The sequence below is a fragment of the Rhinatrema bivittatum genome, chromosome 2 (genome assembly GCF_901001135.1).
Source record: "Rhinatrema bivittatum chromosome 2, aRhiBiv1.1, whole genome shotgun sequence".
Classification (NCBI taxonomy): domain Eukaryota; kingdom Metazoa; phylum Chordata; class Amphibia; order Gymnophiona; family Rhinatrematidae; genus Rhinatrema; species Rhinatrema bivittatum.
Window position 1 is genome coordinate 449,131,096 of NC_042616.1, and position 27,139 is coordinate 449,158,234.

The window sequence follows — 27,139 nt, forward strand, 5'->3', positions numbered from 1 at the left end:
CTCTGGTGGTCCAGCGGGGGGTCTGGGAGCCATCCCCTGCACTCACACCCTCGGCTGCCGGTTTCAAAATGGCGCCGATAGCCTTTTGACCTACTATGTCACAGGGGCTACCGGTGCCATTGTTCAGCCCCTGTCACATGGTAGGAGCACAAGTTGGCGCCGATGGCCATGTGACAAGGGCTGACCAATGGCACCGGTAGCCCCTGTGACATATTAAGGGCAAAGGCTATCGGCGGCATTTTGAATACTGGCAGCCGACGGCCGGAGTGCAGGAGGTCGTTCCCAGACCCCCACTGGACTTTTGGCAAGTCTTGTGGGGGTCAGGAGGGTCCCCCAAGACTTGCCAAAAGTCCCTGGTGGTCCAGCGGGGGTCCGGGAGCGATCTCCTGCACTCGGGCCATCGGCTGCCAGTAATCAAAATGGCGCCAATAGCCTTTGCCCTTACTATGTGACAGGGGCTACCGGTGCCACTGGTCAGCCCCTGTCACATGGTAGGAGCACAAGATGGCGCCAATGGCCATGTGACAGGGGCTGACCAATGGCACCGGTAGCCCCTGTGACATAGTAGGTCAAAGGCTATCAGTGCCATTTTGAAACCAGCAGCCGAGGGTGTGAGTGCAAGGGATGGCTTCTGGACCCCCCTCTGGACCACCAGGGAGTTTTGGTAAGTCTTAGGGGGTCAGGAGGGTGGGGGTTTATTTAAATTGGCTCCTTTAGGTGGCCGAATAATTTGGTGAAGATTCATTGTATCCGTGGGGAATCGCGATACGTTTCGCTTCCCTATGAATACAACGAATAGGACCCTATACGTTGTGGATTCCCAATTCGTAGGGAACGAATGCACACCCCTACAGGATTGCTGGGCTTGATGGACCCTTGGTCTGGCCCAGTATGGCAGGTTCTTATGTTCTTACTTATGAGCTGAGGTTGAAGAACCTAAATATGTATACCCTAGAGGAAAGAAAGTGCAGGGGAGATATGATACAGACCTTCAGATACCTGAAAGGTTTTAATGATGCGCAATCAACAAACCTTCTCCGTTGGAAAGAAATTAGTAGAACTAGGGATCACGATATGAAACTCCAGGGAGGAAGACTCAGAACAAACATCAGGAAATATTTCTTCACAGAGAGGGTGGTGGATGCCTGGAATGCCCTTCTGGAGGAGGTGGTGAAGACAAAAACAGTGAAAAATTTCAAAGGGGCATGGGATAAACACTGTGGATCCCTAGAGACTAAAGGATGCAATGAAGAGGGAAGTGCATGGGGTAACTTGCTGTGTGGTGGTTGCTACCCTTCACCAATAGGCTTTCATGCTGTTGATGCAACACCAGTTTTGGTCTCTGCTCCAATATTACTCTTTGATTTAACAGTAGGGTGGGGAAAAAGGGGGGGGGGGGAGGGGGAATCGGACTCAGACAGCAACCTACGAGGACACTAAATTTTAAGGTTTGGGAAAACAAGTAGGAGTGGGAGTGACTTGCTGATGCAGCTGTTACTACCCTTAACCAATAAGCCTGATACTTTTGATGCTACCACAAGCTTACAGGGCAGACTGGATGGACTGTTTTGTCCTTTTCTGCCATCATTTCTTTGTTTCTATGTGTTAAATAAGTAAATAAAAGAAATATTGTGAGCTGTAGTGCCAATCATTAAGGCCAAGGTTGAGGCTTTGACGACTGGCACTATAACTTATAATAAGCTGTGGAGTTGTGCTAATTCAAACCCTTTTTGGGTCTGTACTTTACTCTGCAGTATTTGCTTCAGAAACACCGGTGGCGTGCAGTGATATTTATTGAGGAGATTGTCTCGCTCAACTCCACCCCCCCGCAAGTCTTCATCAGTCTTGCTCCTTCTGTGCCCTCTCCCCAACATACAAAAGTCAGTTGGAATCCATACGGCATTATGCATTTTGGAACATGCATTGGGTGTAGGCTTGGCTCTCAGAAAGCTATGAATAAACAATTACAATATAGAAAAATTTCCATACCAAAACAACACTAACCGCCGGCACTCAAACCGTAGCACTATGAAAAGGTAACCCTGCAAATATGTTAGTACAAACTAGAAAAAAAGAGTAAGCACATACCTTGAATCAAATTGAAAACAGAAAAAACAAAAAGGTGTGAAAAGTAATATACAAACATAAGTAATTTATAGGATTAGAAATTGGTATCAGCTTTTTTTTTATGTACACAAACTTCGTTCCCCTTCCTCTTGCATTGCAATGGGCTACAAGTAGTATCAGGATATGGCACACTAATTAAAAGTCATCTACCAGTTCTCAATTGTCCTGGGTTAGTTGGGGGGAGGGGGGGGGGAAGGGTACACAAAATGTAATCCTCTTTCTCTTGCCCATCACACACTCTAACCCAGGTGTTCATTCTTTTTCACAAACACACACAGGCACTCTCTCATACTCAGGGGCTCTTTCTTCACACACACACACACACACACACATAGGCACGCTCTCACAGTGAGTGGCTCTCTTTCCCTCCTACCCTATTTGTTCTCACACACACTCTCACTCACTCACGCAGGATGAGGGTCTCCCACTCTCTTCTCTGCCTCTTCGTCCTGCCACCGGGTCATGGGTCCTCTCTTCAGCTACGGGGGTATGGGCTCCGCTGCAGCCTGCCGGGACTCGTCTTCAGTTGCCAACGGGATGGGCCCTGCTGGTGGCCACCGCCGAGTTGCAGGGTCTCCTCTCTTCTTCAGCCGCCAACTGGATGGTCTCTGCTGGCGGCCTGCTGGATCCTGGGTCTTTTTGTGGCATGGATTGTAGCAGGAGTTGCGTTGATGCAAAGTTCCCTCCTGCTGCCGCGGGGGCCAATCCTGTTCAATTAAATGCAACTCCTGCTGCCGGCTGGGAGTCGATGAAGTATATTGCATGGTTGAGTACAGTGTTGGCTAGGACAGGGGTTTGGTTTATCACTGCCCGTCTTGAAAAAAGAAATCGGAAAAAAACGGTGAGGGCCGGGGATTCACCGAGTCCCATGAAGGCCCTGACTGCACACCACCCAGTAACGCCCCCTTCCCCTCCTGTTCCCCGTAGAACAAAAGGGGAGGGGCTGAATCAGGGAGCAGAGGGGCCGTTCTCTGCTCTGTCCACTCCAGCTCACCCCTCTCCTCCGCAGGCTGCCTGAAGGGGAAGCACATCCCCTGCTTGGCTCTGCCTCTTAAATTTGCAAAGTGCTGTAACTGCACTCCATGCCCTTTACCCACAAGTTAAACCCTGCCTGTTTAAAACTGTTACTACTATATTTCCAGCACCACAGCCGAAGAGTTATTAGAAACAGAAAGGAAAGAATAAACTCATTAAATGCCTCAGTCTTCCAGCTCCCAGCCTAAGAGAAGCTCATGGAAGATCAGTTGAGGGGAAGGGCAGAGAGAGAATGCTTGCAAATGCTTTTGATTTTTTTTTTTTTTAACACCTGAGAGGGATTCCACACTTTATTTTCTCACCTTGAGAATTTGCTAGGGTTTTGTTTTTTTTTTTTTCCCTACCCCTAGTCTCACAATCACAGCTATTGTAAGGAAGGAACTGCAATAAAATCAGGAGACTGTCATGTATATTCAATTGACGTAAGGCATTTGGGATTTCCTAACACATGAAATGGAAGTCTATGGGAATATTTTTATTTTTCAGGTATGTTCTGCAGTTTTGAAATACTTCGGCTGATGTCTCTGCACTTAGTATACGTTCACAAGGCCAGAGGTTACTTTAAAACTGCAGAGCTACCAATTTTTTTTTTTTTTTTTAAGAATTCAATTTGCAGTTAGAATGAATATAATTGTTCTGATTCCCTTTTAATTTCCAATTTCTGTTTAACTTCTGATGTTTAAATCTTTTCGTAGCCCTTGCCCCAGTTTCTACTGAGGGACATGGACTCACTGGGAGGGTCATGGCCCAGAGCAGTACCCATGCCTCCCAAGCTCTTCCTGCACAAGAGGGAAAAAAAAAGTCATTTTTTCAAGGACCTTGGGGTTTTCTCTCTTCTAGAGCTCTTCCGCACGCCAGTCCCATCAAAGTCGCAAAAACACAACACTGCCCACCAAAGTAGTTGTCCAACATAAGTCTTTATTGGTCACTGATGGCAATAAAAAAAACCATAATCCACAGCAGCACACTGAGGAGGATTAGCGCACCAAACAGGTCAGAAAAAGAAAGAATAACAGGCTGAGGCAGAACGCACCTTTCTGCCTGAACTTGAACGTGCATTTTCTGCGCGCAAAACATACTGCTGACTCAGCAAGGAGTTTTGCGAACAGAAAACGGGCATTGAAAACTGCATGTACTGCTTATCAGCCTCACTTGAAAGTCCTTTGCAAATGAGGGCATTAGGCAGAGACTGAGTTTGGCCAGTGTACTTTTCTTGGCACTGCAAACTTAACTCCTAGGCCAGAGCCATGATACCTCCCACTATGAAACCTCTCTAAAGCACTCCTACTCTATTCCAGTATCACTCATGGGCAGGTTCTGTGGAGACCACTGACTCTCTATACTGGTAAGGGGCACCTATACAAGTAAGATCCTCCTTACATGTTGAAAGGTTATCCACCATTATCTGCTCCCAGTGTCACTGATACGAGCAGATCCTTCTGTTAAGAAGAGACTGCTTCTCTGTGCAGGTGACCACTTTTCTTCATGTACATTTTCGGAGCTCTGAGAGAGCTACTCTGTCTGGGTGCTGTTGGATGATATAACCAGACTTGTGGGTTACAACAGGTTCCCAGCTAGTCTGAAGGATTAACGGGAGGGCGGGGGGATGCGGGAGTGGATTTGACCGATCTGGATTCTGTAAAGCTTCTCGCACTTTTTTGCACAGAAGACTGGTGAGCACGTTAGCCAGTCAGGGAGCTGGGAGAAAAAAAAAAGTATAAAGTGGGTGAGAACTGACTTGAGCAACAGAAGTCAGAGAAAATCAATGGAGTCAGCTGTGATGTAGGGGAAGTGATCAGCGTATTGCCACAAGGATCAGTGCTAGATTCAGAGCTCTTCAGTGTCTTTATAAGTGACATCTGGGAAAGGTTAGAAGGGAGTGACTGCAGATTATATCAACATTTGCAACAGAAAAGACATACCAGAGGGCGTAAATCGAAGAAAGATAATTTGGAAAAATGGTCAAAGGTATAGCAGCCTTACTTTAATAAAAAAAAAAAAAAGGAAAATCATTTATTAGGGATGCAGAAATCCAAGAACCAATTACAATTTTGGAGGGGACAGACTCGCAGTTATCAAATAGAAACAGATCGGAAGTCATCAGAGCTGATAAACTCAAAGCAGTTGGGATTTTCTCCCGGTTTTGTTCATTATAGAAACACTTATACATTTCCAGGAAATATAAAATAAAAACTGAAAGCGAAGGTCCCTATTTGTTTGCTTTGGGATTTTTTTGACACATCAGCCTTCTTTCTTATTCCTCATGTTTCCATCCCAGTCAGAACCTGTCCAAATTGGCACTATAGCTCCTTGAGTCTTCATTCACCACTACCAGGTTTTGTTTCCCATTTTTTAAATTTTTTAAAATGTTATTCCCTCTTGTGCTCTCCTGTCTGTCCCAGCCGTCACAGTGATCATTCCCCACTCCCACTCCTACCTGTGAGGCACAAATCCCAGCACCCTTTGCAACTTGGCACAGGTGTGACCTTGAGGCAAGCCAGCAGGCCTTTGAACTCTTTCACTCACAGGCTGCTGTGGGCACCACCTCCACAGCACCCCCAGCACCTCAGGTTGCCATACCTCCAGGACTATCCGGTAGCCCCCAACAAGCAGAGATCAGGCTCTAGGACACGGTTGCTAGCAAAATCATAGGGATTCCCTAAAATGAATATTGAATATAGAATCAGATGTATCTCATCAGCTTCTTGTTAGTTTGATAACATTACTACAGAGCACAGTCCAGCTAGCATAAGACATGCTATGGTTAAGAAGGAAGAAATTGAAAGAGGACACTCAGGGCTTGATTCACTACGCATTTTTCCTGTAGACACAGAATTGAAGAAAAACCTAAGTGAATCAGGCACTCATTTACACAAAACTCAATTTTTATAATGTTAATGCAGTAACATTTATTTGGGGGTGCAGGATGGCATGAATGTTGGAGCTTGGGCTTGGTCAGTCCAGTGAAGCTGGAGCAAGGAATTATATACAGACAGGATTAGAGAACAGGAACAGAGTAGTATTATTGACTGGAGCACAGGAACAGACTGGAGCTGCATGCAGGTAAGCGTGAACTGGAACACTTCACCGGAGTGTAGGTAAGTGTGGAACTGAAACAACTGGAACAGAGTCTAGGGCATTGACAGATAAAGACAGGACAAGACAGAACAGGACAAGGACACCACATAACATGGAACACAAAGCCCGAAGTTGACAATGCAGAAAGCGCCTGAAGGGCAAGGCAAAGAAAGGCCTAGAGTCAGGAAGCGAACTTGGGAGGCCTCAGGGCTAGGTCAGGGATGCAGAGAGACGCCTAGAGTCAGGAAGAGTCTAAGGAAGCCTCAGGGCTAGGCCTGAACAGAGTGGAAGGCCACAGGACAAGCCTAGGCATGGCAGAGATCAGAAGGCCTAAAGGCCAAGGGACAAGGCAAAGCCAAACAGGAGTCAGAAGGCCTGGAGGCTACGAGGCAAAACAAGGAAAGTCCTGGAAAGGCTGCAAGACAGGAGTGGCTAGAGCAAAGAGCCGAAATGAACTCGATGCCGAAGCACTGAGGCAGAGGGTAGACAGGGTTAAATAGTAGGGATGTGAATCAGGCTTCGGACGATTGAAAATATCGTCAATATTTTCAAAATAGTAGCTCCCCCGAAATGATAGGAAAACCCCACGATATTGTTCGTGAGGGTTCTCTTATCGTTTTGGGGGATCTCCGGCTCCCGGGCCGTCGGCTGCCACTAATCAAAATGGCGCCGATGGCCCTTTGCCCTTTCCATGTGACAGGGTATCCGTGCCATTGGCCGGCCCCTGTCACATGGTAGGAGCACTGAATGGCCCACGCCATTTTTAAAGATGGTGCCGGCCATCCAGTGCTCCCTCCATGTGACAGGGGCCGGCCAATGGCACGGATACCCTGTCACATGGTAAGGGCAAAGGCCATCGGCCCCATTTTTATTGGTGGCAGCCGACGGCCCGAGAGCGGGAGATCACTCCCGGGACCCCCACTGGACCACCAGGTACCTATAAAATGTTTTTGGGGGGGTCGGGAGGGAGGGGAAAGCAAAGGGATTCATTTTAAAGAGTCAGGGTGGGTTTTTTGTTTATCAGCTCGGGCACAGCCGATAAACAAAACCGCGATTGGGCCCGATGAAAAAAAAACCACATGTGAAACGGAACTGGAATCCGAACCGATTCTGGTTCCGATTCACATTTCTATTAAATAGGACTGGGGCCTGGGAGTGTTGCAGGCAGGCAAGAGAAGCTTAGCCAGCCAGGGGAGTGAGCTCATGATGGTCCTCTGGTGGCACAGAGACTGTAGGACTGGCTGAAGCAAGAAACCAGGGATGTTCTGGAGAGTGCAGTTCAGAGCCGGGCTCACTGGAGTCCTCATATGGAGGGGAAGGCCGCACAGTGGCCAGAAGCATAACACAACGCAGGTATTTTTACCCATGTATGTGTGGAAGTGTACCTGAGGTCGGGTTTGGTTAAGGGAGGCACATGGGAAGTTTTGAACAATCAAAACTGCAATGTATTTTTGCCTTGAAAAAGCACCTGCAGCAAAACAAGGAACACATTTGTGCAGTTACTTTTTTGTGGAACAATAATTTAATTTAATTTGGTTTATATTCCTCCTTTTGTGACTAGTCAGCAACTTCACTGCAGATTACATTCAGGTATCTTAGTTATTTCCCTGTCCCCAGAGAGTTTACAAATTAAAGGCTGTATTTACTAAGCTGCAGTACTTTCCCCAGAGGGATTCACTAACTTGCAGTATTGAGTACTACAGGTTAGCAAATCCTGCAATATTTTCCTGGGAAATAAAATATTGCAGGTTAGTTGATCCCCGGAAATAATGACCAATGATGGTGCTATATCCTGGGGCCACCATCTTTTGAAAAGGACAATGGAGCCCCCTGGTCCTCCACCACTGGTGTAAAATCAGTGTATGTGTGTGTGTGTGGGGGGGGGGGGTGTGTGTCGATTGAGACCCCTCCCCCACCCCTTCCTGAGGCAGCCAAAGGAAAATAATGTAAGGAAAATTCCCCTATGCAAGCCCCACCCCCAGTGATGAAAACCCTTCCTTTGTTAAAAGATTACAATCCCCAGCCCCCCCTCCTCCGGGGCCCCTAGGGGGGCTCCTGTGCACTTATATTAAGGCCTGGTGGATGCTGGAGTGCCCCTTATACTCTGGCCACAATTCCATAATCAAACTGGCGCTGGTTGACCTCCAGTGTTCCTTTGCCCTGTCATGTGATAGTTGAGGCTTAGAAAACACTGCTCTATCCATTTGGAGAGAGAGTCTTCAGAAATGGGTGCAGTACTCCAAATGAGGTTTTGCCAATGACATGTTCAAGAATCAAAGGCATTATCACGTTCTTTTTTCTACCAGCTATGCCTTTACCTATGTATTCTAGCGTTCCGCTGACTCTGATCACCATTTTGTCATTGTTTCGCAACTTCAAGAAGTTCAGATACATTCACCCTGAAACAGGGCCAGGTACGAAATTTTGGCATCCATAGGCAGGGATGGGAGAACCTGGAGATCAGAAACTGGGGAAAGCCCCTTCACCCACCCCTCCAAGGTCCTCGAATGCCATAGCATCACCCCTTTATTTTAATTTATTTTTTTCTTCAATTCCCACAAATCTAACACAAAGATCAATATGAGCTACAATAAAACATAAACATATAGAAACATAGAAACAACGGCAGAAGAAGACCAAATGGCCCATCCAGTCTGCCCAGCAAGCTTCACACATTTTTTCTCTCATACTTATCTGTTTCTCTTAGCTCTTGGTTCTATTTCCCTTCCACCCCCACCTTTAATGTAGAGAGCAGTGATGGAGCTGCATCCAAGTGAAATATCTAGCTTGATTCGTTAGGGGTAGTAGCCGCCGCAATACGCAAGCTACACCCATGCTTATTTGTTTTACCCAGATTATGTTATACAGCCCTTATTAGTTGTTTTTCTTCTCCCCTGCTGTTGAAGCAGGGAGCTATGCTGGATATGCGTGAAGTATCAGTCTTCTCCCATGCTGTTGAAGCAGAGAGCCATGCTGGATGTGCATCGAAAGTGAAGTATCAGGCACATTTGGTTTCGGGTAATAACCGCCGTAACAAGCCAGCTACTCCCTGCTTTGTGAGTGCGAACCCTCTTTTCTTCTCCCCTGCCGTTGAAGCAGAGAGCTCTGCTGGATGTGTGAAGTATCAGTTTTTCTTCTCCCCTGCCGTTGAATCAGAGAACTATGCTGTATATGCATTGAAAGTGAAGTATCAGGCTTTTTTGATTTGGGGTAGTAACCGCCGTAACAAGCCAGCTACTCCCCTCTTTGTGAGTGCAAATCCTTTTTTCCACATTTCCTCTTGTTGTTGAAGCTTAGAGCGATGTTGGAGTCACAGTAAGCATGTGTATGTTTATTTAATAAGGGTATTGACTCCAGGCAGTAGCCATCATTCTGGTGAGTCACCCACTCTTCATTGGCAGCATCTTGACTTTATGGATCCACAGTGTTTATCCCACGCCCCTTTGAAGTCCTTCACAGTTAAGGTCTTCAGCACATCCTCCGGAAGGGCATTCCAGGCATCCACCACCCTCTCCGTGAAGAAATACTTCCTGACATTGGTTCTGAATCTTCCTCCCTGGAGCTTCAAATCGTGACCCCTGGTTCTGCTGATTTTTTTCCTATGGAAAAGGTTTGTCATTGTCTTTTGATCATTAACACCTTTCAAGTATCTGAAAGTCTGTATCATATCACCTCTGCTCCTCCTTTCCTCCAGGGTGTACATATTTAGATTCTTCAATCTCTCCTCGTACGTCATCCGATGAAGATCCTCCACCTTCCTGGTCGCCCTTCTCTGTACCACCTCCATCTTGTCTATGTCTTTTTGAAGATACGGTCTCCAGAACTGAACACAGTACTCCAGGTGAGGCCTCACCAAGGACCTGTACAAGGGAATAATCACTTCCCTTTTCTTACTCGATATTCCTCTCTCTATGCAGCCCAACATTCTTCTGGCTTTAGCTATCACCTTGTCGCATTGTTTCGCCGACTTCAGATCATTAGACACCATCACCCCAAGGTCCCTCTCCTGCTCCATGCACATCAGCCTTTCCCCCCCCATCAAATACAGTTCATTCGGATTTCCACTCCCCATATGCATGACTTTGCACTTCTTGGCTGCCATATCTTCGACCACTCTTCCAGTTTCCTTAGATCCCGTCTCATTCTCTCCACTCCTTCCGGCGTGTCCACTCTGTTGCAGATCTTAGTGTCATCCGCAAAAAGACAAACCTTACCTTCTATCCCGTCCGCAATGTCGCTCACAAAGATATTGAACAGGACCGGTCCCAACACCGATCCTTGCGGTACACCACTTAAAACCGCTCTCTCTTCAGAGAAGGTTCCATTTACCATCACACATTGTCATCTGTCCGTCAACCAATTTGCAATCCAGGTCACCACCTCGGCACTCACTCCCAAGCTTCTTGTTTTATTCACCAGTCTCCTGTGCGGAACCGTATCAAAAGCTTTGCTGAAATCCAAGTATATGAAATCGAGCGCTCTTCCTCGATCCAATTCCTTGGTTACCCAGTCAAAAAAGTCAATCAGATTTGTCTGACAGGATCTTCCTCTGGTGAATCCATGCTGCCTCTGGTCCATCAATTCTCCCGACTGTAGATAGTTCACTATTCTCTCTTTCAACAGTGACTCCATTACTTTTCCCACCACTGAAGTGAGGCTAACCGGTCTGTAGTTACCAGCCTCCTCTCTGTTCCCACTCTTGTGAAGCGGGACCACCACCGCTCTTCTCCAATCACTCGGCACCACTCCCGTTTCTAGGGATCTATTGAACAGGTCGCACAGCGGTCCCGCCAGCACATCTCTGAGCTCCCTCAGTATCCTTGGATGAATCCCATCAGGCCCCATGGCTTTGTCCACTTTCAGATTCTTTAGCTCTTCCCATACATTATCTACTGTAAATGGATTTTCCTCTGTTCCGCTTCCCTCCAGTTTCTTGTTGTGTAGAGATGGTCCTTCTCCAGGGTCTTCTTTAGTGAACACAGAGCTGAAGTATTCGTTTAATATTTCTGCCATTTCTTCGTCTCTCTCCACATATTGATCATTTTCATCTTTCAATTTCACTATACCACTTTGGACTTTTCTCTTTTCGCTGATGTATCTATCAGTATGTATATGCGGATGATAGGAACAGGCCCCTCCTTGGCACAGTTGCATTTCTCTTTGGATTGGATATTTGGCACCCTAGGTAATTGCCTAGTTGTTTATATCTGAATCAGAGCCTGTCCTGAGATTGCTTGTTTGGTGCACACCTGTATCTCATCCTCTCTGTACACTGCTCCCTTGGATTTCTGCACTACAAATATATGACTTTGGACATCTTTATGCATCGAATCCTAACGAGCTGCCTAAATATCCTTAAACTTTGTGAATGTCAGTAGTCTGACATGCCCAGTGGTGTTTATTTTCTGTTGGGTCAAACTTTGTAATTAGGTTTCAACCTGTTTATTTATTTATGTATATGCTGTTATTCTATTAGACAGTCACAACGATTCACAGAATTCACATTCATAAATTAAAATAAAAAAATAAAACCAAATACATAAAATCAAAGACAGTTCTTACAATTTAACCTTTACTCATACTATACTCCATATCAAGCTGTTCTCCTCTCTGTTCAGTTTCGAAAGCAATTTTAAATAGTCAAGTTTTTAATCCTTTTCTAAAATAATTTTGATCTTTTTGGATTCTTAACTCTTCAGGTAGCGAGTTCCATAACCTTGGCCCAGCAATTGAGAGTACTCTATCTCATACTTCTGATAGATGAGCACTTCGAATGGATGGGATGCTCAGCAGGGCTTTGTTAGCTGATCGTAAATTTTTTTGAGGGGTATGGAAAAGCAGTGCTGCTCCCAGCCAGTCTGCATCTTTATTATTTATAATTGTGTGAATGGTGCTTAGAATCTTATATTGAATTTGATATTTTATTGGCAGCCAATGTAACAATATCAAGATCGGGGTAATATGATTGTATTTTTCTCCCCTGATCAGCGCACTTGCTGCTGCATACCACAGCAGGGGAAAAGACAGCAGAAAGTAAACTGAAGTGCCATGGGAGTAGGAGATTTGTTATGCTTCCCCAGATGCTGAAAAATATCTCAGATCCCCTCTACTGGCTGTATGGGGCAACTACAGTGGGCGCAGAGGAACACTTGACTCTGTCTTCTCCTGAAGATCTCATCATAGGCTGACCTGAAAAGGCAGCCTGCTGTGGGGGCAGAATGTCTCTGAAGGGATGACCCAAATTGGGTCGCTCCTTTGGGGGTGGCTGGAGTTTGTTATTCTGCTTTAGGTTGACTGGTTTAAGGCCTTGGTACTAGGAAAAATGTTTAATAAAGAAGTTTTGTGGGGTTGGTTGAAAGCTGATATATTTATTTGCTGGGCTCTGGGCATATTAGTCAGATTTGCTTGAGGTGGTTAGATGTATTATGTTTAGATTTTAAAGTGTTTTATAATTTGTATATTGTATTGGTTATTTTTGTTTAATTTTATTGTATGTTTCTATTATGTTGTAACCAGTTTGGTCCCTAGTGAAAATAGGAAATTAGACTTCGTTGAATACGTTTTTTATTTTTTGTTGTTATGCTTTTATAATGATTGTATTGTTAATCTGCTTTGGGCAATCCTTTGGGACTGGTAGAAAGGGTATAAGTATAATAGATCAATTGTTTCAAAAGCCATGTGATGTGCTGAAGGGGGCTCTCAGAGGCTGTCAGGAGCCCTTGTTAAATTATTTTGTGAAAACAAAGGGTGTCTCAGCAAGGTGGAGAGCTCCCCTTGATAGGAAATTGGTCCTTGATCCTAAAGCCATTATATCTTGTCATGGAATCTCTAGGAAGAGGTATAGCTGGAGTTGTCGACCCTATTAGCACCCGCCATCCACGTAGCAAGAAACAGAGTCCGGGAGTAAACCTGTATGCTCTCCATGGCAGTATACAGCGCTGCCACTGGGCAATTTAAGATGGTGGTTTTCCCCCAGGCTGTAATCAAGGTGGTAGGGTATAAGGCGAACTGTCATTTTGTTTGGTTGTAATGCATATGTAGCATGAGACAGTACAACATAATTATTCCTTCAAATTTTAAAGCTGGTGGGTGGTTTTTTTTTTTTTTAAGATTTATTTTTGTTGACTCCTAATGTCTTTATCAGTCATGTCCATTGTGTCTCGCCTTAAACCCACTGAAGTAGCTGCACAGCACTTGCCTTTCATTCTTAGATAATCATGCAGCCTTCCAGTTGTAAATATTCAGTGGCTCTGCCACACAGTCAAGTAGGAAAACATAAAATGTTGTGATCTCTGTTGGCTCTTACTGAGGTTAAAAATAAATCAACTCTGTACTCAAAATGGTTTCTTTCACTCTATGCTTCCAACACTTTTTTGTCTCTTGAAAACAGGGCTCACGGTTCTCCCTCTTCTCTTTATCCCTCTCCCACCCTTTATGCTCTCCTCACACACGCGCTCTCTCTCTTTTCCTATTCATCTAACACCCTGTCACTCCTGAGGGAAGCCATAATGAGTTCTCCGGCACTGTGACATTGCTGAGAAATGTCTAATTAGAGACTCATGATAGTTGGAGAAATGTGTCACTTACAGATTGCCTTTTCTTCCTCCAGCAACTGCCGATGGCAAGATGTATGTGTACTCTTGCTGTACCCTGTGTGGGCTTCGTGTACGGCATCGGTCTTTGTGTAGTATGTGTCTCTGGATAATGTATGTGTACTGTACCTTATGTTGGATACAGTTGGTATGGTGATTGCTTTGTGTGTGTGTGTGTGTGTGTGCATATGCACAATGAGTGTGTTTTGTGAGTATATATTGTGGTTTTGTTTGTGTGTATGACTGTATAGCCTAGGTAGCTGTAATGCTGGCATACTTCAATTGCAGGCCTTCAAACTCCTAGCTGAACTCTAAAGCTAGGACTGGTTGGATTTATTGGTCTGGGAAGCGATTGATTTCAGTGTTATGTGAGGCTTTCCTGTTTGTGCATATTTTTAAAACTTGGCTGAAAAGTTCTTCTTTGGGAAATGAATCCTATCCCATGACAAACCTGTATCCAACGACGTGCAATTTTGTCACCTGGAGAGGTTTACTTTTTCACTTTTTTCTTAGACCTCTTGGGGGGAAGGGATCTTACATTAACATTAGACAAACGTCCTCAGTGGTGCTTGCCTCTATTAACTTCTATTAATTACCTCTGGTAAGAGCTCAGCCTAGGGTGGGTGGAAGGCTGAGACAATTGACTTAGCAGGCCTCAGGGGCAGGGAAAGATATGCAGTTCCCTTTCACTGCCATTTTAAGGCCTTGTCTTTTTCTACGGATGCCGCCCTCCCTTTCTGAGTCAGAGCAGGCACCACAGCAAGGTCTGCAGTTCAGGCAGCAGGTAGTGGCTGCCCTTTTGGAGCTTATCCCCAGTTTAGTTGTTGACTGGTGAACATTTCCTGCTGTGACATCAGCAGCAAGTTCCCACTGTTGTGATATCACATTAAACACTTCTTAAAAGAAAGGCCTTTGATTTGAAAAACAGTGCAGTTTCTGAAATCACAGCCTCCTGTGGTAAGTGAACAGTAATACATACATTTTAAGAAATAAATGCTAAAAACTAGGCAGGTCAGTTTTTATTTCAAGGGCTATCGGTAGCGTGTCTTCTTTAATACCTAAGGTATCTTTTCTAGAGGGGGGAACAGTGCTGGCAGATAGGGAGCTATAAACCCTTGCAGATTATGAGACTTGTACATAGCTGTCAGACGGAAAGGGAGTTATATTAGGCGTGAACATCACTTTCTAATAAGTGGCGAATCATTAGGAAGTTCCTTGGGTGTTTCTGGGAATAATAATGTTAAGCTGGGTGAGTTCACTTATTACTTTTAATGTGTATTTAATGTGCTTCCGGAGGACTGGAGGAGGTTGCTGCAGTATGTTTTACGGGACAGACAAGCCAGCACTGCATGTAACATCATCAGGGGATCCCATACTTACCACAAATTATCACTTAATACAGATGTCACATGTCATATTGTCTGGTCCCTTTGTTCATTACAGGTAATTGCTATTTGTAATAGCAGGGCTTCAATAAACAGCACAAATAATTACCATGTGCTTGAGCCAGTTCACTTTAAAACTGGATCCTTATCACCGCACATGAGAGCTGAACCAGAGCTCTGGTGGCACTTCCTGTCTAGCTATTTTAGTGCCAGTCTGCCACCTCTCACAGGGAATCTCATCTTGTGCAAAACATGTGACTTTCCGACTCGGCAAACCTCACAGCCAAGGCATAGCAACAGGGAGCCAGAATTTCACCCAAGCAATTTGTTTGTGTGTGTGTTGGGGGGGTGAAAGGTCCCCTGGAGCTGGTACAGGCGCTCTCTTTACTCAGCCACCAGGTATCAGAGTTCAGTTATGACTGCAATTCCCCTCCAGCTGGGAGCTGTGAAAGCAGCCTCTGCAGCATACTCACCCCCCTCTGGTGCAGAGAGGAGGAGCTCAGTCTGGCAATCAAAACTTTGGTCCTCCTCATGGCAGGACCTAGCATTGTCTCTGGGCTACCAGGCCGGACTATCCTTCAATGCTTTAAAAGTTCAAACAGCATGAACCGTTTCTCACCGTTCATTCTCCTGGAATGCTCTGCAAATGGAATATCCCTGACTTTACACAGTAAGATATGGTTACGAGACAGACTATGTGGTAGCAGGCTCTACTTCAGGATAGACGCTGTTAGTTCTAGGCAGCCTCTGCTGTTAAGAGAGTCCCTACTGAATGTCACACAGATTAACAGGTGGAAAGGCCTTCTGTTTCACTTTGTGGGTACAGCAGATATCTACCAAGGCGTTGATATCAAATACAGCAATTTATCTGAAAATGATATATTGTTTTTGAATTTTTGAACGTGTTGGAACCTACTGGATTCCCCACTACAATTTATGACCTAAGTAGGGGGATTGAAATGGTATCTTCCAGACCCAAAGCAACACCCCAACCACCCCCTACCGACCTGTGTGAGCCTGGAATGCAGTGGCCTTAGAGGGGAAAAAAGAGACCCTAGTGAGAGATCCCTGCCAGAGAACCTGCGGGGAGAAGGTGAGGGCAGAAGCTGTAGAAATTCTTAGTTCCAAGGGAGGAACAGGGAAAGAACTCTCTCGTTGTTAAGAGTTGGGGCATTATAGAATTCCAAGAGGTTTTCTGGAATTCCAAAGCAGCAGCCAGCTGCGTACCTGGAGGAGGAGGAGAGTGAGACTAATTGGTATCCTACTTTCAGTGTGCCTATCTGCTATAGTCAGTGAAAAGGAGAGGAATCTTGCCACCACACTATGGCGTGAGAGTTGGTTTATGAGCCAGGATCTCTAGGCGTTGGAGTCTTGTAGGAGAGATGAAATAACGAGGGAGCTGTCAACGCTGACTTTTGCTTTGGGGACATGCAGGGGTCACAGAGGTCCCCAGCAGCCATCCCCAGGATCTTGGAAGTTAAGGTCAATGATCTGAGAAATCCCGACAAACGTGTTTCTCCTTGGAAGGGATTAAAACTGGTAAATGCCCCAGGAGGTGCAGTAGATAAGAAATGGAGTGTGGATTCTTCTCCCAAAAGGTGTACTGTATGTGAAAGCATTACTGTTGAAAAGTGGGAAAGAACTCCCCAGTGTCTCCCCTTCTAGGAAGAACAGAGGAGACGGGGTGGGGGGTGGGGTGCCGCTACACAAGGGTTCAACCAGTGTTTGCCATGTGGCTCATTAAGACGCATTTCATGATCTTAGCAGCCTTCTCTAAAAGCTCACAGCCAATTTCTGAAAATTCTGGGCCAATCACAAAATCATGCAGTTCTCTAGAAATCACAGGGGATAAAGTCATGTATTCCAGGTTTCCTTTGGTATACTCCATTCACTGATATCACTTTCTTTTTCCTCCTTGTTTTCTTCTCTTTCAGATACCTGATCAATGTGACCTATGAAGGCAGGAACCTGTCGTTTAGTCAGGATGGGTACCAAATGCATCCAAAGCTGGTGATCATCCTCCTTACCAGAACGCGGAAATGGGAGCGGGTAGGAGCCAAGTCTGCTGTGTTTGTGTATGTTTGTGGAGACAGAAGTACTGTGCATAGGTATCCGGGTGACACAGGGGTTGTCGCAGGGAAAAAAGAGAATAGTGAGATAAGGAGGTAACTTGCAGCTTAAAGCACCTCCATGGTGAGAAAAAGTTGCCTTAAAAAAAAAAGCTGAAGCTTTTATGATCAAATACAATTATCGCCTATGTAAATTACAGGTCATCTTGGAAAATACATTTTCATATTTTTATCTTTTTTTAACATTTTATAAAGCATTAGTTGACCAGTGTTTGCAAGTTGTTTTAGAGATGGGCAGACCACAATTTACAGGCCTGTATTTTCTACTGAAATGCCTTAGACCAGATTAATTTGTTGCTATTGGTTTTTAACAAAAAATATGAGGGACCTAATGTTGAAGAAAACAGAGTTGACAGCTGTAGTGGAGGTACTTGCAAGACCTGTGGAAGAGGCATCCTATAGACAGGGCTGGCTGTTAAAAAGCAAGAAGCTGCTACATGTTTGCAAAAGCCCGCCACAATTCATTCTCTGCTACCCTGAAAGAGTCTGGAGCACTTCAGTGCTTGTCACTGTATACTCACTCTAAGGGCCAGTGTTCCCTCTGTTTTTTTTTTTTTTTGGATGGTATGTGAGTGTGCACTGCTGTTGTGGGCATAATTTTGCCAGTGGACAGGGTCCCCTATATCCCACCTCAGACGTCCCCCCCCCCCCCCCCCCCTATTAAAACATCACTAAACTTATCACAGGAGAAAAAGGAGAGGATAAGAGACAGACATCAAAATCAAATTCAAGCAACATGCCACCTTCCCCCCTACCCCCAACGCTATCTATCCCCTGCTTACCTTTCTCTTCCGTCTCTCACACCATTCCTGTGGTGCAAGGCATGGGCAAGAGCAGTGAGAGGCAGGCCCTGAGATCAGATTAAAGGTGTAGCTTCTGCTGCAGTTGACCCCTCCCCACCTCAGAGCCTACCTCAAGGCAGACTGCAGGAGAGGGAGGACTCAGCTGACTGGCTGGACTACAGGCAGGAGTAAAATTCTGGAAAAAAAGGTAAGGCAGCTAAACCCCAGCAGGTTCTGCTTGCCTTCTCCCCAGTGCTTCAAGGCAGGTCACAGGAGGAGGATTCAGCTGATTGGCTGCAGACAGGCGCAAGAACTAGAAGAAGGCAGGGAACAAGAGCAAGCTGCACCTTTGCTCGTCCCCCACTACCCACCTCCTATTTATGTAGTAGGATTGCAGCAGTCAGGTTGGAGGACTCACTGAGGCTTAACTGATGGGTTGCAGGCAAGCAGGAAGTGGAATTGGAAGGCATCAAAGTTCTGACCTGAGGTCTGTTTGGAAAAAGAAGCTCTGTGCCCAAATTGTGTGCACCCAGATATGTTCGCAGCTTCAGCAAACATTGCAAAGGGCATGTGCATATGAGGTGGATAGGTGTCTCAGCATATATCATCTGTCCATATTCTGTAGAGCAGTCACATTGATTTGCTTTTCAGTTACGTGATTATTAATTAGCAGTCTTTCCTAACATCAGAATCATGTGCCACTTTTGTTGATATCTCAGTCATGTAGAGCTAGTTGTTGCTGACATTGAAACTGTTCTTCCAGGTTTAGGCATCCTTTCCAATGTTTTGCCTCTGTGTGCAAAGGGGTTGAGTGGATTTGTGTCAGAAGTTAAAGGAGAGAATTACCCTTCACATATGCAAGAGAGCACATCTAGAAATAAAAACAAACAGAAAAATTCAAGGAAAAGAAACTTTTCTCAGGCTAGAAATTTCGCAAGATGTTTTTCCACATCTAACCCAAAATGATCTGTTTTCTTTTCCTGGACTTTAACATCTCTAAACACATGACAGAGAAGAGCAAGCTGGCACTCCTGTGGATGAATACTTTTGCAGGCCAGACCCTTGCAACAAGAACTTTATGATCAGGATACTAAAAACAGAATTTCAGACCTAGCCAAGAACTTAAGGCATTTGCAGGCAAAATGAACAAACACTTCGAAACAAACACAAATGAACTTCATAATGACATTGGTTTATTCATCCATTACCTTACATTGCCCCGCCCCATAGATATATATTTTGCTGTTTGTCTCCCTCAGTTTTTTCACCTCTCTCCAAACAGATAACTCTCTATGGTTTTTCTTTACAACTCTTTACATCTTTGAAATTAAACACTGCTGTTGTAATCCAACCTACTATTTACTTGTGTATTCGGACAATATCATCCCTAGCTCCTTCTGTACGGTCCCAAGGAAGGAAGCATAAATCTCAGATGCTACTTAAAAATGTATTATGTTAGTCATGTGAAGAAATGCGATCTGCAGCTTTATACTGACCTTTGCTTCCATGCATTAGAGTCGAAGAGTCCCAGTGGAATATCAGGGCTGACTGGGGATTTTATTTTACATTTTTCAAAAGGAACAGACTCCAGATTAATGCCAGCCAGTCCAGCAAAAGCCCAGGAAGGACCCCCCCCCCCCCTTTTTTCTGTGATGCAGTGCACCTGTTTAAAGATCGGACAATTTGCTTTTTGTTCAGACCCTGAGATACTCCATTTATGACCATGCGTGACTATGGGACAGGCAAGCTCAACGTGGTACATTTGGCAAGTGCTTCCTGGCATCAGAATCATGGCTGAGCTAGATTTTTCACCTTTCCTGAAACACTGAGAAAGAGATGGGTTGTTATTATTATTAGGAACTGCTGTAACCCTCCAGCCCTAAGCAGAGGTGGAAGCAGGCGATGCTCATCCAGATGTTAATAATGCCCAGATGAAAAGAAAGCTGCCACTGTGTTTTAAACCCATTTCTTCATTTCTTATTGCAAGGGCAGAATATTGCACTTCTTCAGGTAGGGAATTATATGCACTTGTTGACCATTTCATCTGGAGGAGATTCTGTTCTTCCCAGATATGCTGTGTCATGGTTCCTCTCTGAGAATGTGAACTAACTCCAACACGTATTCATTCCATTTTTTTTTACCCTACTGATCCTCAAAAATAAGTTTTCATTCCTGTACGGCATCTGACAGAATGAGAAAGAAGGAGCAAAGGCAGAGGAAGGAGAAGAATTTAGCTGTGTTAGTTAGGGGCTTTCCAGGGGCATATCTGGCTAACTTGATATTCAGATTTAGCCGGATGACTTATCTGGCTTACTCTGGTTGGCCCATAGAGCTGTCATAAATTTAGCCGGATAAGCTAGCTAGATAGCCAGCAGAGCCTATAGCGGCTGAATGTGGACCTCATTCTGACTTCTGCACTGTGGAGTATACAATAGTATATGAATACCAGCTGTTATGCATTACACTTTTATTTTAAAAGGCATTTTCATTGTATAAATAAATGGGATATGAATTACAAAAAGAAAAGAAAGTTTGAAAAAAAAATCAGTATCTGCTGGTGTTTTTTTTTCTTTTCTCAATAGAAGTGTAGGAAGATGTGTTACAAGTCAAAGGCCTGTTAGTAAAATTTTACAGTATTAACTTTTGCACATTTGCTCCGAAGCTTGCCCTTAGCTGAGCCCTTTCTGTAGCACACACACTAAAAAAGTTAACTTCTAGTCCAAGATAGGCATTAAATTGTACCTTTTATTGGATGGTGGATGGTATACTATAATGTTGCACACACTAAATCCCGAATTACATATGATGTGCCATCATTTACATACACAACAACAACAAAAACCACCCAATAATAATTATTGGGTGGTTTTTGTTGTTGTTGTGTTATGAAATACACCTAATCTGCAGTTTATTAAGTAATCATTTACATACAGGCACATCTTAATTACAGCACTTACTAAAGTCTTCAGACGCTACTTTAGCATGCATGCTAGGGTATTAGTGCATAACTTACTAATTTCTGTGCTCATGTGAAGGAGAATTTTTAAAGCCCTTTACATGTGTACATAGTGATTTATGCACACACACTGGCTGTCTGAATATTGCCCTCCTGCAGTGCAACAACATGCGTACTGTTAGCCATATTTAGAGGAGGCATTCCTGGGGGCATGCTTAAATTGGGAGAAGAAAATAACATGTCATTGTCCTCGGGGTAAAAAAGTCCGCAGGATATTTGTACCTGTGGCAAGTTTCAAAGCCAAAGTGAGCATACTTTTATTGTGAAAACTGGTGCAAAGTCCCCACGCACACCCTCTAAGGAGCCATCGTGTCAGAACATCTACTAGGCGTCATGACATTAAGAATAGACATGGTACCAAGGGCTGGGCTCCGGATAAGAAAATTACAATTTCTGTTGCTAAAGTAATGGAAGCTGCTGAGAAGAAAGTAGGACACCTAGAGGTAGATAGTCAAAAGCTATTTAGATGGATACCTTAAAGTTATCCTATGTAAATGGCAAGTTTTGGCATATTCAGCCTCTTATGCAGCTGGATTGCAGCAGGATAATTCATTATCTGGCTAAAATCTAGCCAGATAAAAAAGAGGCGTTCCAAGGGGCATAACTGGGAGGAGCTACCTATCCGGCAATCTTAGCCTAATAAGTAATGATATTTAAACTTATCCAGCTCATACACACATACGCTCCCTCTCAGACAAACCCGCAGGCATCTCCAGTTCTTCTTTGACTGGGATCTACCAGCAGCCCCAGGTCCTCATCTTCATTTCAGCTGCTGGCAGGTTGGAATCCACCTGCAGCACCCATTTTCTCTCTCTCACACACCACAGGCAGGCTCCCATTCACATCCATCCAAATCCCAAGCAGGCTCCCATTCTCACACACACATCCCCTGCTCATCCCAGGAAGGCTCCTTTGCATGCATGTGCACACACACACACACTTACCCACCCATACCAGGCAGGCTCCCATTCACACACAGACCCATCCCAGGCAACCTTCCATTCACACACACACACACACACACACACACACACACACACACCCAGGGCCGGTGTGTCTCAATAGGTGAACTAGGAGGTCACCTAGAGCACCAGCCTTTAGGGGGCGGCAAAGAGCAGCCATATGGGTCACAGGTTGAGCCCATCTCACTCTCAGCAGAGAGAAACAGAGTCTTGGCAGGCCACGAGTGGTGCCTCTGTTTGTGTGTGAGAGAGGGATTGTGTGTGTATGAGAGAGCAATGGTGTTAGTGAGAGAGAGAGAGAGGGAGCCTGTGTATGGGTGCATGTATGAATGAGGCAAGGAACCTAAGTGTGTATAAGAGAGGGGGACCTGTCTGAATGAATGAGATCAGGGCCAGAGCCGGGGCCTGGACCAGTGTAGGGGGGGGGGGGGGGGGGGCGGGCGCCATCTTGTGCTCCTTCCATGTGACAGGGGCTGACCAATGGCACCGGTAGCCCCTGTGACATAGTGAGGGGCAAAGGCTATCGGCGCCATTTTGATTACTGGCAGCTGACGGCCCGAGTGCAGGAGATTGCTCCCGGACCCCCGCTGGACCGCCAGGGACTTTTGGTAAATCTTGGGGGACCCTCCTGTCCCCCTGCTTTGTCCCCAAGCAAGGGGGCCTCTGACCTGAGGCGTATGGAACGCCCCCATCCTGCGCCATCCAAGGTGCCAGTTCACTGCCGACCTGGACCATGATGCCTGCCTACACCATGTCTGAAATGCCCCTACTGGCCTGGGTAGCTGCCTTCCCCCTTTGCTGCAACATTAACCCAACAATTGTACATTCACCATCACTGAATTTCCTTACACATGCTGCCTCATTAGTGCATTACCTCTGCAAAACATGCCACAAAACCTTGGGAAGACACTTCAGCAGGTGTAGCTTCTGTGGGCTGATTTGCTGGGATAGCTTGTAAAGCAGACTTATGGGCATAAGACCACTTTGAAAATTGGTGTATCATATGCACGGATTTGTCAGCTAACACATGTACAGTATTACAAAATTAACCCCAAAGTGTTTAAAATAAAAAGGGGGTAGAAAGAAAAAAATAGATAAGCGTGATAATAAGATTAAAATAAGACTACAGGGTGCAGAAATTTCAACAAAGAGGACAAGTTCCAGGTTCTGGTGCTGATCCTTATTGTCCCTGGTCAGATTGCATTTCTGGTCAGGTGGTAGTTTACGACATATTTTGCTGCTATAACTACTGTTTCAACCACGGTTATTCAGAGATTTTCCTGCTTGTTATTTTGTAGAACGTCTTTACCTCTGTAAGTTTTAAGCAATGTACATCTCTGATCTCTTTGTATTTTGTACAGACTGGAAGGAAATGCATTTCTGTTTCTATTTCTTTGATGCTGCATTGCATGCATACTCTGGCTTCTTGCGGTTTCCAATTAATCTTTTGTCTATATATTCCTGTTTCTAATTTGTGGCCACTTCTGTATTTGATGAGGGTTTTTTGGTGTTTTGCATGCGTGACCAAGATGAGGGTATTCTATCATGTAGGTTCTGTGAAGGGATCTGTAGCAGTCCAGCTTCTTCTGTTTTTCTATCTGCATCTCCCAATAGGAGTTGTTCTGGGACACATTGCAATATATTTGCAATGCAGCCTTTTCATAGGAAGGGTTGCTGTGGCATTAGTCCTGGAAGTTAGTGCTGTTTGGAATGATTTTGTTGAATATGAATTAAAAGGCTAATTCAAAGAACTCTGCATGGCCCCATATATGCACTTATATGGCCACTCAGAGATCTAATATAGTATTGTATAACCTGTGCGTATCAGGTATGCATAAGTATATCTACCCCCTTCCATGGCTAGGCCATTCATTAGGCACCACCAGGTGGCAAAAACTGGAGAGCAGCAAAAAGTGTCCCCTCAAAATTCTCCTGAGGCACCTGGCTCACCTTGCTGCAGACATGGTGCCTATGTGCCCTCAGCTGGATGTAAGGCCTGGAAGGGCCTGAAGAGAAACTTGGCCACAGTGGGGCCCATCCCACCACGGCTGGAAAAGTAGACCCGGTGGGGCCTAATGAGTGGCCTAGCCATGGAAGAGCCCATCCTGCTGTGGCAGGAGGCCCGGTGGGGACTCAGGAGTGGTTTGGCCATTGATAGATCCCATCCCACCATGGCAGAAAAGTAGGCCTGCCGGGGCCTAAAAAGAAGAGTGAATGCAGCAGAACCCATCCTGCCATGGCTGGAAGAGTAGGCCCAGTGGAGCTTCAAGAGCAGCCAGGTGGGGCCTGAAAAGAGTAGATGAAACAGAGCCCATCCCACCATGGCTGGAAGAATAGAGCTGGTGGGGCCCGAAGAGAGCCATGGCTGTGGCTAGAAGAATAGACCCAGGGAGACAAGAGTATTTGCGCATGTGTAAGAAAGATCTGTGTTGTGTGGACATGAGAATGACAGCCTGTATATGTGTGTATGAAATTAAGTGAGCCTGTATGCATGGTCTTATTAGAGTAAGAGAGAGTCTGTGTTGGTGTAGGAGAGATTATGTGTATAAGCTTGTATGCATATGTGAGAGAGAGAAGTGCATGTAAGAGCCAGTATGCATGTGTGAGTGAGCCAGTATGCATATGTGAGAGCCTGTATGCATGGGCAAATGTATGTGAGAGCCTATATGATTGTGTGAGTTTGTGTGAAAAAACCTCTATGCATATGTGAGTGCTGTGGGAGTAAAATGTGTGTGTGCATGCGAAAGAGAAGGGATGCGTGTGAGAGCCTGTATGTGTGTGTGAGTGCATTTAAGAGAGAGAGGGTGAGTGTGAGAGTCTGTATGCATGTAAGAGTGTGTGTGAGAGCCTGTATGCATGTGTGAGTGCGTGTGAGAGAAAGTGTGAATGTGTGAGTTTGTGTGAGAGCAAAGGAGTGCATTTGAGAGCCTGCATGCATGTATGAATGCGTGTGAGAGAAAAGTGTGTGAGAGAGCTTGTATTCATATATGAGTATGTAACAAAGCCTATATGCATGCGTAAGTGTGTGTGAGAGAGAGAGCATGTATGAGAGCCTGTGTGCATGTGTGTGTGTGTGTATGGAGAGAGCCTGTGTATGTGAAAGCGAGAAGGTGTGAGAGCATTGGTGTGTATGTGAGAGAGGGAGAGTGTGTTTTTGTGTGTGTGTGTGAAAGAATGAGGATAAAGTTTGTGCGGCCCACTCCCGCACGATAATCTCAGGGTAACTGGAAATCAAAAGATTCAAGGTATGGAGAGCGGGGAATATTTTTATTCATATAAGTTTGAATTATTGGGTATTTGATGTCTGTTATTTTGAAATATTTTATTGGTTTTTAAGACCTTTTTGAACATTTTTGTGTTTAATTATTGAATGATGTTCTGTTTGTCAGTTGTTTTGAAATATTTATTCTTTCTATTAGTATAGGCTTACTATTATGATTGATGTATTATATTTCTTGGGGCCGATATTCAACCAATATTCAACTAGTTAGCCGGATAAAAGGTGGGTGGGCAGTGGGCAGATTGGGGCAGCGCTACTTAGCCGGATAACTGCTGTTGAGCACATCTAGACTTAGCCGCATAAAACTTATCTGGCTAAGTCCCATTCATATGTGGATATTCAAGGAGATTGAATATCCTTGTAACTTAGCTGGATAAGACTTATCCAGCTAAGTTTCTTAGCCGGCTGGCCTCTCAATATCTACTCCCTTGAGTTTATTATTGTTTTATGATCAGTGATGGTGTTTCTGTTGCACTGCATACAGAGTCTGGCTTCTTACAGTTTCCAGTTCAGTTTTTGTCTGCACATTTTTATTTATACTTTATGGTATCTTTATTTTGTGAGGGTCCATCTCTGTTCTGCGTGTGTAACTGGGGTGAGGTATTCTGCTGGCATGTAATGTCTACTTCTTGATCTGGTGCAGTTTGGCTTGTTCTGTTTTTCCTAATAGGAGATGTATTGGTGTTTTAGGACCTGGTGTAATATTTACAGTGTTGCCTTTTCATAGGTAGGATTGTTACTGTTTGAGTGCTAGCAGATAGTGCTGTTTTGGTATGGGAGGTTTACTATATTGTAACTATAATTCAGTTTATTGTTGGCTTTCTGAGGGCCCAGCCCACATCAAATGCACTTAACAATAGGCCTAATACCATATGGGTTCCAAGTGTCTTTAGGCAGGGTTTTCTAGTTGGTACCACAGCAGTGCATGTAAAAATAATATACGTGTTGTTGTGATTTTTTTTTACCTCAGAAGATTATGAACGTCTTTTTTTCAGGTAAAATCTGTTATTTTAAATGCATAACTTGTAATTGTGTGCGGTGAGGGCTGGGAGGGAGGAGGTGGAAGGCTTTAAGGTTTGCCTAGGGACCCTAATACCCTTGCACCAACCTGGGGAGAGAGTGCAACACACAGATCTCCACCATTCCCCTATTTCCCATTTCTCCAGGGAGCAAATACTAGAGAAAAGCAGGAGGCAGGTGGTAGGGTTCCCTGGGAGTGTGGCAGGATTTCCAGCTTCCTAGAAATATTATCACTGACATACTATCTGCCACTCCTCTGGGAACTCTGACCCTTGCTATCCATTTTCTATAGCTTTTCAAAAGGGCCAGACTCCAATGGGCCCCCCCCCCCCTTTTGGCCCCTTAATGATTTCACCTGGGCCATGTCTTGGGAGGGGGAGCGCCATCTCATCTCTCACCTCAGGCAACAGATTCCTTTGAGCCACCCCGTCTGCAGTGCATTGAAAGTGCGTACCTTTCTTATCTATTTTGAAAACATACGTGCATATATTTTAAGCACAAAAATAATGTGACTTGCTCATGTAATACGCTGTTTATGGATGGAAGTCGATATATTCTAAAACATGCGAGTCTAATTGAAATCACCAGTTTGTCAAAACCTCCACCAGTTACCTAGTCCTTCTCCATGTCATCGAGTCTCTCCTAGTTCTTCACTCTGGCGTATCAGAGGCCAACGTCAGTTCCACTGTGATGTTTCATTGTACATTTTATAAGATTTTTTAATGTAAGGGAA

General features: G+C 44.8%; 1 protein-coding gene across 1 annotated transcript in view; it reads left to right on the forward strand.

Annotated features, from left to right (window-relative positions):
* LOC115084923 (glutamate receptor ionotropic, NMDA 2B-like) overlaps nucleotides 1-20,611 on the forward strand; it is a 447,028-nt gene extending 426,417 nt beyond the window's left edge. The window contains exons 4-5 of the mRNA XM_029590346.1: nucleotides 17,152-17,266; nucleotides 19,140-20,611. Coding sequence (XP_029446206.1) covers nucleotides 17,152-17,266; nucleotides 19,140-19,169 — 145 coding nt within the window. The 3' untranslated portion in view covers nucleotides 19,170-20,611. The remainder of the gene's footprint in view (nucleotides 1-17,151; nucleotides 17,267-19,139) is intronic.
* The last annotated feature ends 6,528 nt before the right edge of the window (nucleotides 20,612-27,139 follow it).